The 15445-nt window shown below is 39.6% G+C and overlaps 1 protein-coding gene and 2 pseudogenes across 1 annotated transcript; 1 reads left to right on the forward strand and 2 right to left on the reverse strand.

Annotated features, from left to right (window-relative positions):
* Positions 1 to 520: 520 nt before the first annotated feature.
* Positions 521 to 3254, forward strand: LOC104778251 (receptor-like protein 7 pseudogene; annotated as a pseudogene).
* Positions 590 to 8643, reverse strand: LOC147928900 (uncharacterized). Its single transcript, XM_087483130.1, has one exon. The coding sequence runs from the start codon at positions 8406 to 8408 to the stop codon at positions 7317 to 7319; it is 1092 nt and encodes a 363-aa protein (XP_087339256.1). The 5' UTR covers positions 8409 to 8643; the 3' UTR covers positions 590 to 7316.
* LOC147928901 (uncharacterized) lies at positions 3384 to 7305 on the reverse strand (annotated as a pseudogene).
* Positions 8644 to 15445: the final 6802 nt, after the last annotated feature.

Raw genomic sequence — 15445 nt, forward strand, 5'->3', positions numbered from 1 at the left:
AGCTCTTCAACCAAAATAGCGAAGTCTACAAGTTTTGTTCTTTGTCTTTATTCATTAAATAATATTGAAAGTAATATTAGTTTTGTGGCTCGAAATTAAGGATATGCAAAATTAGGAAAGTTAATACTGACGTATGTTTCAGGTTTAGAATTGGATAGAGGACAACTATGAAAGCATTTCACAGAAAAAATGCCATACGGAGTCCCAACTCCCATATAAAGTTGAAAAGTTGGCTTAAGCTACACGGCACTTTGATTTTTCTATTGTCCTCACTAAACTCCAAATTTCTAATTTCTTAAAACATGATTTTTTAGGGGCCAAGAAGAACGAGTTTATGGTCTCTCAAGTCAAGTCTATTGGATTTGGAAGGACTCATAAGTTTTTTAGCAAGAAAGTTTTTTCTTCAAAAAGACTTCAAATCATCAAGTCAATTGAGCTTCATGTGTATGTTTTTTTTTTTGTATATATGTTAGTGACCTGCAACACTAATTTACCATCACTATTTCATATTACTTTTTCATTTATACAAATATGAAAGCTTTCTTGTCTAATCAGAAAATGAGGTTCCTTCTTCGTTCCTTCTGTTTCCTTTTTCTTGTTTCAACTTTTCAAAACACGTTTGTTTCTTCTACACAACACTTTTGTCATCCCGACCAAAGGGATGCTCTTCTTGAGTTCAAGAGTGAGTTTTTGATTCAGAAACTTGATTGGGTTGATCCAGATGTGAATTTTTACCCGAAGACAGAATCATGGGTGAATAAAAGTGATTGCTGTTCTTGGGATGGAATCACCTGTGCTGCTAAGTCGGGCAAAGTAATCGGGATAGACCTTAGTTCCAGCAACCTCCATGGCCCGCTTAAATCCAAGAGCATTCTATTTAGAATGCGTCATCTCCGTGATTTGAACCTTGCTTACAACAACTTCACCGGTTCGCCAATCCCAGCCGAACTTGACAAACTCATGGAGCTAAAAAGACTTAATCTCGCCCAGTCTTCACTATTAGGCCAAATTCCAATCAACCTTCTTCAGCTAACCAAGTTGGTGTCAAATTCCAAGTCTCTCGATCTTTCTTCTTATTCTGATGATTCTTCGTTTTTATCCATTGATGGATCCTTTCTTCATCTACTTGCTCAAAATTTGAGGAATCTTAGAGAACTTGATATGAGCAATGTAAAATTTTCTTCAGAAATCCCCCATGAGTTTTCAAACCTTCGATCTCTAAGATCTTTACATCTTAGACACTGCAACATGTCTGGAGAATTTCCAAGTAGTGTTCTTCTGATACCGAGCTTATAGTCCATTAGATTAAGCTTCAATCCAATCTTAGAGGCAATCTTCCCATGTTTCGTGAAAATAACTCTTTAGTAGAGCTGTCCACTAAAAGCACAGCCTTTTCAGGCCCCATACCCGACTCCATTAGCAGCCTCAAACATTTGACTTCTTTGACCCTTTCCCTCTCTAAGTTCTCAGGGAAGATTCTTGCTTCCAAAATGTTGGAGATAATTCTTTTACGGGAGACATTCTTTCATCCCTACTCAAAATTCCCTCACTGACCGAAATCGTTTTGAGATATAACAAATTCAGCGATTTTACTGGGATTGGGAATATCTCTCTCTTCTTGCCTAAATTAAAATATTTTTCTATTGAAAATAGAAATTACAACAAAGTCATCGGTCCAGGAGTACTTAAATGTCTTCTTGCCTCTTAAGCAGCTTGACTGGTTATCTCTCTCAGGCATTCCTCTTTCAACAACAAACATCACTTCTGATTTGGATTTTCTACCAAATTTGTGGAGATTGTACTTGCGAGGCTGCAACATCACTGAGTTCCCTGAGTTCATAAAAAACAGAAGAAAACTACAACAAGTAGATCTTTTTAACAACAAAATCAAAGGTCAAGTACCAGACTGGTTGTGGAGACTACCGATGTTGTCCAATGTGAATCTCTCTAACAACTGTCTCAGCGGTTTCAATGGATCCTTAAAGGTTTCTCCTGAGAGTCAAATCAGTTATCTTGATTTAAGTTCAAATGCTTTCCAAGGACCACTCTCCATCCCATCCTCGCAGCATCTCTATTATTTTTTGGGTTCTAAGAATAACTTCACCGGGGAGATACCTCAATCAGTATGTGGACTAAGCTCTCTATGGATTCTAGATCTATCAAATAGCAACCTCAATGGCTCAATTCCTAAGTGTTTAGAGACTCTCATGAGTTCTCTCTCAGATCTAAATCTCCGTAACAACAAACTCACCGGCATTCTTCCTGAAATATTTCATAACGCCAAGAGCTTAACGTCATTTGACGTCAGTCAAAACCGATTAGAGAGAAAAATTCCTGCTTCTCTTGGTGGTTGCTCTGCCTTGGAAGTTTTGAACATGGGAAGCAACACATTCAACGACATGTTTCCCTTCCACTTGAATTCTTTGCAGAAACTTCAAGTTCTCGTCCTCCGCTCTAACAAGTTTAATGGCACATTACATAATTCTGATGGGGTTTGGTTTGGGTTTCCTCAGTTGAAAATCATTGATGTGTTATATAATGACTTCGTTGGTACTTTGCCATCTGATTACTTTTGAACTGGACTGCAATGTCCTCCAAGAGAGATAATAATACAAAACTAGAGTGCATTACTTCAGGAAACTCCTACTATTCACTTGTGTTGATGAGTAAAGGAGTAGCAATGGAAATGGAACGTATCCTTACAATCTACACATCCATCGATTTTTCAGGAAATCAACTCCATGGACCTATTCCTGATTCCGTTGGTCTACTGACGGAGCTACTTATTCTCAACTTGTCAAGCAATGCTTTCACGGGCCACATCCCATCTTCTTTGGTAAACTTGATGAATCTTGAGTCACTCGACCTATCCCAAAACAAGATTTCTGGTGAGATTCCTCCTGAGCTTGGGACCCTCTCGTCTCTCGAAGTGGTAAACGTGTCACATAACCAGCTTGTAGGTTCCATACCACAAGGCACACAATTTCAATGACAAAATTGCTCCTCCTATGAAGGAAACCCCGGACTTAATGGTCCAACACCACCACAACCCGAACTGGTGGCCACAAAAGAAGAAGAAGAAGAAGAATCATTCAGTTGGGTAGCAGCAGGTTTAGGCTTTGCACCTGGAGTTGTATTTGGGCTGGCGATGGGATACATACCAGTTTCATACAAGCATGAGTGGTTCATGAAGAGATTTGGCCGAAACAAGCAACAAAGCATCAAAACTTGTTAAGTCACTCATCGATGCATTCTCTCTTTTTTTTTTTTTTTTTGAATGACTGTAAAAATATATTCAAACCAAAAAAAGTCCTTTTTACAAAAAATGCAGCCTTATTCTAAACGTTATTCAAAAGAGTGTAAATGTATTTAGAAATTTCAGATTAGGGATGAGAAGCGAGCCAGAGCTGAAGTCCATCTGCAAACTTCGTGGTTTGCTGCTGCAAGGCAAGAAGTTTGTTTCGGAGCAAGCGATCGAGAAACTTAATGAGCTGAGCTGTTGTACTAGGATTGCCTCCTTGTCGTCGACGGTTACGCTCCAGCCAAATGGTATGGACTGTGGCCTGAAGAGCAAGACGTAACAGAAAACAAGTTGTGCCTTTGACATTCGTTCCCGAGAGGAGGATCAGGAGTTGAGAGAGTTGAGTGGAGTAAAATTAAGGGCAGAGGGATCGAGCCATAGCCTGCCAAACACATGAAGTATAACCACAATCAAAAAACAGATGAGGAACTGTCTCCAGGGGGGCACTGCAGAACCCACAAGAAGGATTCAGACCCCTGTTCCACTGCAGTATACGATCCCCCGTAGTAAGCCTCTGACGGATTGCTAACCATAAAAGAAAAGAGTGCTTTGGTATGGAGTATTGAAACCAAACGTTTTTGTGCCAACCCACTTGTGACCCTACTCGACGGAGCTGCAACCAAGTCTCAGAGGTGGAGAACTGAGGAATATAAGGGGTATCCAACCGCCGCCAGAGAGCAGTGTCAGTGTGATTACAAGGACCACGAGCCCGTAAGGCAATAATTTCCGACTCAACCTGGGTCAACATGGTAGAGCGCCGACGACGGACTGAATGATCCTGCAGGACCGAAGCAATTGTGGCATGTGAAGGGATTCCAAGCTCAATGAAACATCGGTCCCCAAGCAAAGGGAAAAGACAAACAAGGGAACACCAATTGTCATGCCAAAAAGAAGTAAGTGAACCATCACCAACCTCCATTTTGTGAAACTGTTTTGCAAGCGCCCTATACTTCAGAAGTTTCTTCCACATCCAAGAACCCCTAGTAGTTGACTCTTTTACTGACCAAAAAGAAGCCCCTCGCAACAGCTCACACTGGATCCAATTAACCCAAAGAGAGCCTGCAGCCGATACTATACGCCAAATCAATTTGAAACAGCTAACTTTGTTGACCTCAACAAGCAACCTCAAACCAAGGCCACCTTCCTCCTTAGGCAAACAAACATCCACCCACGCAAGCTTATTTTTCTTGGCATCAAGCTCTGGACCTGACCAGAGAAAAGCATTGCAAAGCCGTTCTATCTCCTGAACACATGCACTCGGTAACCTGAAAGCCGAAACCCAAAAATTGGTAAGACTCGCAATGACTGAACGAAGCAGTTGCAACCTCCCCGCAAAAGAGAGGAACCGATGCTTCCAGGAGTCAATGCGACTACGGATCTTTTCAATGAGTGGAGCACAGTCATGGACCGTCATTCTTTGAGTAAGTAGGGGCAACCCTAAATAACGAACAGGCAAAGAACCAGAGGCAAAGGGGAATTGAGCAAGGATGTCCTCCCTAGTGTGACCAGTAACTCCGGCTAAAAACAGAGTTGATTTCTCCAAACTGATTGACAACCCCGATATTGCAGTAAAGTCCCTAAGACCTCTAAAATTCCTTCCATTGAAGAAGCTTTCCCATCAGAGAACACCAGGATATCATCCGCAAAACAGAGGTGGGTAAGGCTTAAGCTACGACAACGAGGGTGATAGCCAACCTTGTGCGCAGCCGCATCACGGTCAAGCATAACAGACAGCACGTTCATAGAGATGACAAAAAGATAGGGAGACAACGAACAGCCTTGACGCAAACCTCGCTCACTTTTAAAAAAAACCCGCCAACTCCCCATTTACTTGAATCGATAAAGTGGCTGTAGACACACAAAGATGGATCCAATGAATGAACTCCTCCAGCAAACCAAGAGTAGACAATACATTTAGGAGAAATGGCCACTGCACCGAGTCAAAAGCCTTGGAAATATCTATCTTCATCGCACATCTGGAGGTCAATCCCTCCTTATGATAGTCCTTTACAAGTTCTGTAGCAAGCAATAGGTTCTCCATGAGTAACCGATCCTTTATGAATGCAGATTGGTTCGGTGCAATGAAACCAGGCAAGATAGTCTTGAGTCGGTTTGCCAAAAGCTTTGAGATAAGCTTATATAAGACATTACTGCAAGAGATGGGTCTGTAGTCCTTCATTGCACTAGCCGAAGTGGTTTTTGGTATAAGAGCTAGGATCGTAGCATTAACAACTTTTGGCAAAAAACCAAACGCAAAAAAGGATTGGACAGCTTTAGTGAGATCCGAACCAAGGATAGACCAAGTACTTTTGAAAAAATCCACCGTGAAACCATCTGGACCCGGAGACTTGTTTAAAGGCATAGAGAAGAGAACTTGTTTCACCTCCATTGCTGAAACCTCTTGAAGAAGTCGATGTTGCTGGTCCATAGAACACCGAAAAGGCAACAGAACCCTTAAATCTTCAATAGAGATACCAGTGAACTCAGTCGGTCTGTGCGTTAGCAGGTGTGAAAAAACCCGAATGCCTTCAGCCTTAATATCATCCATAGCAGTAAGACAATTACCATTAGGAACAACAATCTCATGAATCGAGTTCTGAGACTGTCTCTCCGTGATGGCATTGTAAAAAACTCGGTTATTCTTGTCCCCCACATTCAACCAGTGAAGTTTTAGAGCGTTGCTTGAGAAATTTCTCCTCCAAACCTGCAACCCGCTCCCAACGAGCATGAGCCGCTGCTTCCTCCACCACATCCTGAGGCGTAGGATGCAAATGGGACGCTAGCTGTTTTGCACAAAGATCCTCATAAGCAACCGTTGCTCGCCGAGAAATATCAGCCAGCGTGTTGCGACTTTGCTCCCGTAAAACAGGTTTTAACTGCTTGAGTTTCTTGCTTAAAAAGAACAAAGAAGAGGTAGAAAGATAGAGAGCTGGAGTACCCTGCCAATAGTCTGCAACACTTGGTAAGAACTCTGATTGCAAAACCATAAGATTCGTAAACTTAAAAGGTCCCTTCTTCTGCTGTACATTAGAATCAAAGTAAATCTTGCCATGAAGATGGTCAGAGCATCCCCCAGCCTCCACCAAATAGTATGATTGTGGGAATGATTGGGACCAGTCCACATTTTGAAGAACTCTGTCCAACTTCTTACAAATAAGGGCATTTTCTTGATTATTGCTCCAGGTAAACAACGGACCCAAAGCTCGCAATTCCAATAAAGAGCAGTAACATACCACGTCTTGAAAATCACGCATCCCAGAGGTTAACAACGGAGTGGCGCTAGCATTGGAATGCTCCTCAATGGCCAGAGTCTCGTTGAAATCTCCAAACAGAGCCCACGACTTACCTCGAAAAGAAGCTAAATCATGCTGCCTCTTAATATCAGCCCAAAGCGATTTCCTCTCCTCTGCAGTATTATAAGCATAGATAAAAGAGAACCAAATCTCATCCACACCACCACTCATCTAAACAGAACAAGTAACCATCTGCCCACTCTTGAAAACAACCTGAACCTTTGTTTGCGGGCTTGACACAAACCAGATTCTTCCCAACCGACTGAAAGCATAGTTAGACACAAGGTGCCAATCACCAAAAACCTTTTTCATTACACGATCCACATTTTGTACTTGAACCTTCGTTTCCAGAAGACAACCAAACTGAAAACCATGTTTCCTGACCCACTTCTTAACCACATCCAGTTTATTTGACTTGTTAAAACCTCGAATATTCAAAAAAAAAACCCGACATTAACGGTTGCGAGAGGAGTTCTTTTTGGCAAAATTTCTAGGACCAACGTCCTTATTTTTCTGAGATGAGCTAGACAAAAACTTATGAGCATCCTTCGAATTCCTTGATTGCTGCACACGAAGAGCAACAAGATCTTTAGGCGTTGATGGTTGGCGAGCTGACGCCAAGACAGACTCAGTTCCATTTTCAGAGACAGGAGGAGCTCCAAACTTCTCAACCGCAGCAAGATCGGCATCAGGCATCAGGTTCCTCAGCATCCCGCAAAGCATCAAAACGTGAGGGAGAAGCAATTTGAACAGCACCATAAACTAGTTTTTTTTTGCATTGCTTGCGTTTTTTTACCACCTGAAGTAGTAACTTCTGTCCACTCCTCTGCAATTCCCGAAACCACCTGTTCAGTAGCCAATGGAACAGAAGATGCAACGGAGCTGGAATCCGTAACTTTCCCCGCACTCTCGACCATTGGCAGAGAGGTCTCCTTCACAGGCATATTTTTCTCCACCACTGACGTAGTGGTCGTCACATTAACGGGAACATTAATAGCCGTATTTGTCAAAACAGGTTGAGCAGAGACAGGGGACGAAGATGCAGTTGCTAGCTTCGCCAAACAGCCATCAGCAGAGTGGCCCCACTTTTGGCAGAATCCACAACGATTAGGCAGCCAAGGGTATTCATATTGAACACAGGCTTCAACTCCATGCACTGTGAAATAGTACGTTTTTGGTAGTTCTTGCATAAGATCCACTTCCACAAAAATCTTAGCATCTTCAAAATTAGTAACTAGCTCAGTGTCCGGGTGCAATCTCTTAGGTTCACCCACCGGACTTGCGAGAAAGCTAAGCCCCTCCCATGAGTATATTGAATGTGGAACATTCTTGATTGTAACCCACAAAGGCATTGCACAAATCTCTGGTTGGGCCTCCTCTGCTATCGGAGACCACTTCGAAACAATCATTGGCAAAGCACATATGTTCCACATACCCCTACGGAGTGCTCGCAGGCGAGCGGACGCATTACGGATACGAAACTTGACTGTTGTTTCATTGACAGCATAAACGTCGATCTTAATATTTTTATCCCCCAGGTTCCAGATCTTGTTCACAATAACATGGATCTTGGCCACATGAGGCGCTTCAGTCGGGAACTTACCAATGAGAAAATCCTCCCACAAAGGCACCGAATCATTGAGAATAGCATCTGGAACAACGACTGTGGACTTTCCATCCACCACCAAAACTTCAAAATCAAACTTCGTGAGGCTTGGTTTTCCTCCTACGACATTAGCATATGATTTAGGACTCGTAACCTCCTTCTGCGGACTGGAAACAGTATCCGAACCCCCGACAGTACCCTCCACCATCGTGAAAAAACCGATGGCCGACCGCCGAGACGCAGCAGGACGTGCGGCGCACGACAAAACCCTAATCGCCTTCAAAATCGCACTCTTGCTGATGTGGCAAAATTAAGACTAAAAACTCGATGCATTCTCTCTTCCTTATTGCATTGTTGTTATGTTCATTAAAATTTTGTTGTATTTCAAGTTTTAAGCGTGTGCTGAATCAAGTTTTGTATAATATGTTTTGAACTATTATTAAACCAAATTAAGACTGGCAAAAATAAAAGTTGGTGAATAATAGAAATATTACAATTTCATTAGATAATTTGACTTTGGTTATTTACTACCGTAATCACCCATAGCTAAAAAGACAACAATACGGTTTGTTGAGTGAATGCAATGTTACAATCTTGATTAATTCAATAACAAAACATCAATATTAAAATGCACAAGCCGTTTGATAAGCACGTCCGTTTACTCAAAGCTCCTATAGATGTACATGGTTGTGTTTGTCTTTGTGTCTGTGATTAGATATAATTATGCACTTAAACTGATTACAGGTGGTATGGTAAGCAATGAGCTTCAATTCGAATCCAAAGGCAGAAAGGAGTCAATCATATTCTAAGCAAAATATGATTGGCACAGAATAAGAGTCTGAGAAGCATTACGAAAACATTACCTGTCTGCTCTTAGATCTCAGTCAGCAACCAAAGAAGTGTTTCTGCTTCTAGGATAAAGTAAAAATATAATACAAAGAAGAGCAGCAAGATGCAATGGTGTGTCTCCGTGTGCGTTGCGGGAACAAAGGAGGGACGGTCGGAGCTCGATAATCTTGGAGCCGAGTTCTCAATGAACAAGCTTCGCAGCCATGTGCAAAACCGTGTTGTTTTTGGTCGACCTTCTAGTTCGATTTTTTTTAGTTGGGACGAATTTGTTTTCTTGGAAAAATGTACACTTAAAAGTGCAAATATGGCTTTTAAATAGTTTAAAAAGTCACAGATTTAAAACCAACCCATTTACCAAAATGCAAAAATAATTAATACTAGTTGTAGAAAAACTTGTATATCTGCAACTTAAAAACATGACTTTTTTTTATTGCTTAGGTTTCAAATCAAATTTTAAGCATGATTGGCAAAATACATTTATCTAATAATCTTATGCGAATTGTAGTATAAATGATGAAAAATTAATAATAGTTTTCTAAGATAACTACCACATTCCAAAACATTTTTCATGCTCTCTACCACATTCCATGATTTTTTTTACCCAATACCACAGCCTTATAAGAGATTGACTTAAATGCTATTCGGTTATTTTTCTTGTTTAATTCTTAGCTCTCACTCAGTTTATTTTACGAACAAAATTATATTTGTGACGTTCTATTTCCTACGAACTTAACTTAAGTACTCCACCTATTTATATCCGAATCCATATTTCTATTGCTATTTTCCCTTCAGAATATCAGATATCATATATTGCTCCATGAATCTCAGTTTATACGGTTTGCTATTGGTTTACTATTTGATTAAACAACTAATGACCTCATTTAACCGGATTTTACCAAACCTAAGAAAACTTGAAAAACAAAAATTCACAAATCGATTTTCTTCTCTCTTCTTCTTGTTTTCTTCTTTTCATTAGACGTAGAATTCAAAACCAAAAGGTTGATATTAATAAGACAGATAATCAATTACCCAAACTTAGATAATTACACATGAAGATTTGACCAAATGTTGATATTATATATTTTCATCTTCTAAGCAAAATCAGAGAAGTCAAATTGCAACAAGAAGACCATAAACTTCACATATGGTCACGACTCATGAGGAAGAACACAGTCTCACGTGTTATCTGCTCTGTTTTGTTTTGAAATCGATCATAAAATCAACAATATAGAGAACGTGAAGGAGGAGCCGTATCCGCTGCCGCTGTTGTTTCCCATATGAAATGATGAATCTTGGCGTTAAACCCATATTAAATAGACTATATTTTTAGACCCATATGATTAAATCTCAGAAATTTTCTAATTTTGCGGATGGATCGGGAGATCTAGGCATTATTGTTGTTATTGAGTGAAATGAAAAAAAATTAAAAAGAAAAAGCAGAACAAGAGAGAATAATTTATGATCTTGTTCTTTTTGATCTCTGTTTAGGGAAAGCGAGAGATAAGATAATAGTTTAGGGACGTGAAAGTGGGTAATGATGATTATGATGGGGTCGGACCCGTTGGGGTTGGCCAAGAAGCTCCACTCATGAACATAAATCTTTGTGATCTTCTTTGATTCGTTTGCAGAGATATCAATATGTAGTTACGCACTCGTGTTTGTATTTGCAAATTCAAAAGCTCCTTCATGGATAATCCAATGCATTTTGTTTTTGAAACAATTTAATGTTTTTAGTCTTAAAACTGTTAATGATTTGTTCTCGTTAAAGTTTTAACAAAACAAATTTGGGAATTTGGATTTCAAGTGAAGAACATTACGGTCGGGTTGTATATATTAGGGTGATTTACTCAAATGTTATCCAAATTAGGTAATATTACCAGAATCCACAAAAAAAGATTTTATTACTAGAATATTTCGGTTATTTTCAAAATACCCATCGTGCCCTTGTTTTGTGTTACCGGAAAAAACGTTATTACAAAAATGCCACTGCCACGTCAGACACCACGTCACAAATCGCTGACGTGTAACCATAACTCATCTGTAACGCGTTACACATGAATGTTGCGGTTGAGTTATAGGTATGTTGCGGATGAGTTATGGAAAAAACATTTGAGTAAGAGCGGACGACTGACTTATAGCGTAACTCAACCAAGCGCTACGGTTGACTTATTAAAATCTGGTTGAGATATGTTATAACTCAGCTGTCCTTACGGCTGAGTTTTCACCCGACGGTTGAGTTGTCAAAATTTTGGCTGAGTTATCAATACGACACGGCTGAATTACCATTTTCTGACTGGTTGAGTTATGAAAACGGCTGACTTATGAGCAACTGTTACGGTTGAGTTATCGTACAACTCAACCGTGATAGGTTGACTTATTGTACAACTCAGTCGTGATAGGCTGACTTATCATACAACTAAACCATTTAACGGTTGAATTAGTAGCAAAAAATTAATTACTAGAATGTTATTCAGTTACGGCTGACTTATTAAACGATACGGCTGAGTTACATATTTTCAGTTGATGAAGCGGCTGAATTTGGCAGCAATGTTTTTGCTTTTTAATTACTGTAATGGTTTTTTAATTACTGTAATGTTTTTCATGTTGTGACTGAGTTTTATATAGGCTGAGTTATTAATTGTTTGATGGCTGAGTTGCTACGTCGGACGCAGCATCCATGTCAACATTCCATGTCATCTTTTTTTTTTTTCTCCGGAAATATGAAACGTCGTTCGACTCTTGTTCTTCAACTGGTAAATAAGTGAACTATTTACCTTCTTCTTCACCTTGTTCGTATACTTCTTCTTCACTTTTCTTCTTCACCTAGTTCTTTCTACTTCTTCTTCACATTGTTCTTCACCTTGTTTTTCTACTTCTTCTTCACCTTGTTCTTCATTTTTCTTTCATGGATCTAGTTCCGGTTCTAGTTGTTTCCGGTAATTGGGTAAAGACACAAAGATATGTATTTAACACCAACGATAGAGGTTGTATAGTTGTGCAGATAGATGGAGGCACAACACATGACAAGCTTGTGAAGCTTGTTCTTGAAGACTACGGATTGGACGCGTTTAGCCATGAGCTAAAGCTGAGCTACATATTCTCGAACAAGGCACTGAAACTAATGGCGCATGATACTCCACCAGTTTTTGTCTCCAATGATCGACAATTGCAATGTTTTTTGGGGCTATGGAAAACCGATCAGCTACGTCTATGTGTAGAGTTTTTGGCGAAAGAGTCTACAGAAATTAGTGGAGCTAGAGGAAGTATGATAAGCAGTGACTCAAAAGTAGAAACTACATACGAAGGGTACGGTGGGGGATTTGAAGGCACTTGTTTTGATTATTGTAAGATCCTTGACAAAGAAAACGAAGAAGAAGAAGAAGTTGTCAAAGTAGCATCTGACGAAGAAGAAGACGATGAATTTTCAAGCCGATTTGATTTTTTCGACGACTCCGATGGTGAGTCATCTGATGACGAGCAATTTTCTGTATTGGGCGAGCCTCGGAGTAAAGAGGAAGATCCACCTACTCCGTCTCCTCAGAAGAAAGCTCATAAAGATGATAACTTTGCCGGATCGAAGATGAATCTGGAGGTATTAGGTTGGAGGTGTCAACGCTAAAAATTGTTGTAGGACAAAGATACAGGAGCAAAAAGGAGTTCAGGAATCACATGAAACTTATTTCGGTTAGGGATGGATTTGATTTTAATGTACCAGTATCAAATCCGAGACAAGTGGTTTTTAGGTGCTGGGTTGAAGGATGTCTTTGGAGAGTTTGTGCATCTGTACAAGGGAATGACCCAGATTTTCATGTTCGTGTGTACGATTCGGAACACACATATTCTGTGACGGAACGTTCTATTAGATCCTGCAAATCAATAGCTGATGTATTGGCAGGTCTTTACAGGGACTATCTTGGTGATCTTGGTCCGGATGTTAAGCCTAAAAGTGTCAGAGTCATTTTCAATAAGCAATTTAGTCTAAAGGTAATAACTATGTTTTGACTGACTTATTGATAATAATGGCTGACTTATAGGTATGTATAGGCTGAGTTATTTACATGTTACGGCTGATTTATTCATTATTTACGGCTGAATTATTCGAATGTATCGGCTCAGTAATCTATATGTTATGGCTGATTTATTAATTTGTTTGGTGTCAACAGATGGGTTATTGGAAGGCCTATCAAACGCTGCTGAATGCAAGGCAGATCGATTAGGGGACTCCTGAGGATAGTTTTAGTGAGTTGCCCTCTTACATATACAAGTTAAGAATGGAAAATTCGGGTACAGTCACGCGTCTTCAAATAGATGATGAAGACAGATTCAAAATGTTTTTATTGCTTTTGGTCCGAGTATTGCTGGGTTTTCTTTCATGCGCAAAGTTGTTGTTTTCGAGGAAAAGGTACTTAAACCTATGCTCGTCATCAACAACAAGGTCAACTACACTTCCCGGGTTTGACTGCTCTATTTTTCTAAGACAATAAGGCAATTTCGCATATCTAGATTCGGCGTTTCCTCTCACATATTCCAAGGCATATTGTAAATCCATGTACAAAGTTTTGTAATCCAATGTCATGCCGAACATTGTCCACATTGAATCTTGGATATGTTGTGGGACAACATCATCTACTATTCCTACCCGGTCTACAAAAAGTATCCCAATATATTTGGAGGTGCAACGCTTACGGTGAGCTATGCGGTCCACAATAGAACATGTATGCACGTTCAGATATTTGGTGACCCAAAAAGTGGTTGGATCATTCTTCACAGTGGCCACGACCCTCCACGTGCATCCTGGCACATAGCATATTGCCACCAACCGAGACTTTGTGGACTTCTTAATTTTGAAAGAGAATTTTAACATAATAGCGGTCAAACGCACCTCTGTTATGACATCATGTTTGCATGGAAAGCATTGACCTACTTTCAGTTGGTCTATCCAAGGATTATTTAACTGTCCATGAATACCACCAACAAACGGTTTCCCTTCTTAAGCATCTACATCTGGGTGATCTCCATCTTCATCGTCATCTTCATCTTCAAATTTCCCGTACTCACTGAAATCGAAATCCATGTCATCAACATCTTTTGGCTTCTCATCTGTAGTATCATGGAGAGCTTCTTGACATTCATCTACACATTCATCGGCACCTGGATCTACATCGTCACCAAATTCATCCTTTGGCTCCACATCGTCAATAGAACAAGAGTTGTTTATATCATTAACACATTCCTTAACCGGCTGTCCATCCTACTAAAATCTTTTAAGTTCTGAACTGATCTATCATTTGTGACATAGACAGGAGGGGTATCTTGGGGCAATTGCTGAAGAATCATCTCTGTTAAGGGATACGATAACTGAACCATCTCTTTTTCTTTGTCAATCAGATAATCTTCTACAGCCATTTCGAGAAGCTCAGCATATGTACAACCGTGTCGCATAAAAAACATTCTCCCACCTTTGCGTCCATCCATATCAAAATGCCAAGACCCATTTCTCGTCACCCATACTCCGTAAACAACAGGTATTTGCGCCATCTACTTGAAAGAGTAAGTAGCAAGTCAAATACTCATTACATAGCTGACTATCCGTAGAAGTCTTAAATCAATAACCTAGATGCCTAACAAAACCAAAAACATGATTGATCCAAAAGTATAATATATTATCATGAAAAAAATAGACAGAGACAAGTACATAACTGATACAAAACAAATGAACTACAAAAAAAAAAAAATATATAAATTTCAATTAAACACTATTTCAAATATACAGACTTCACAGATAACTCCAACGGTTTGACTTCGTAAATTAGTGTACTTTAATGACCTAACTGCCTATGAAAACCAAAAACTTGATTTCTCCATATGTATAATATGGATTCATGTCAAAAACATACAGAGGCAAGTAAATAACATATATCAAAGAATACAACAAGAAAATCTTAAAAATTATTCACCAATTTGCAATAATTTGGTTTTCAAATTCTGCTGACTTCATGTTGACGTCAAGGGGTAGATATAAACTAGACTATACGAAGATAACTTCAAATGAAGTCTATTTTTTGTGGTCTATTTTTGCAATTACAATTTAACAAAGCAGACAGCGGACGAAGTCTACCAGAACCGGTTGACTTCTTTTGTGGTCATCCTTTGTTAATTTTTTGGTCAGTTTTGCAATTAAATAGATAAAACTAGGTAGACTTCAATGGAAAGTTCCACCTATTAACTTCAATTATAGTTTACTCTAGTTATTTTTGCAATTGACCAACCCATTGACTTTACAGTAGAGTTCATCTATCCGTCAACAAAAAAATGTAAACTTCGTCGTGGTTAGTTTTGCAATTGACCAAGTTTGACTTTTGCCAAGTAGACTACGTACGAAGTCTATAGTAATGA

This window comes from Camelina sativa, chromosome 14, assembly GCF_030686135.1.
Source record: "Camelina sativa cultivar CO46 ecotype springtype chromosome 14, ASM3068613v1".
Classification (NCBI taxonomy): Eukaryota; Viridiplantae; Streptophyta; class Magnoliopsida; order Brassicales; family Brassicaceae; genus Camelina; species Camelina sativa.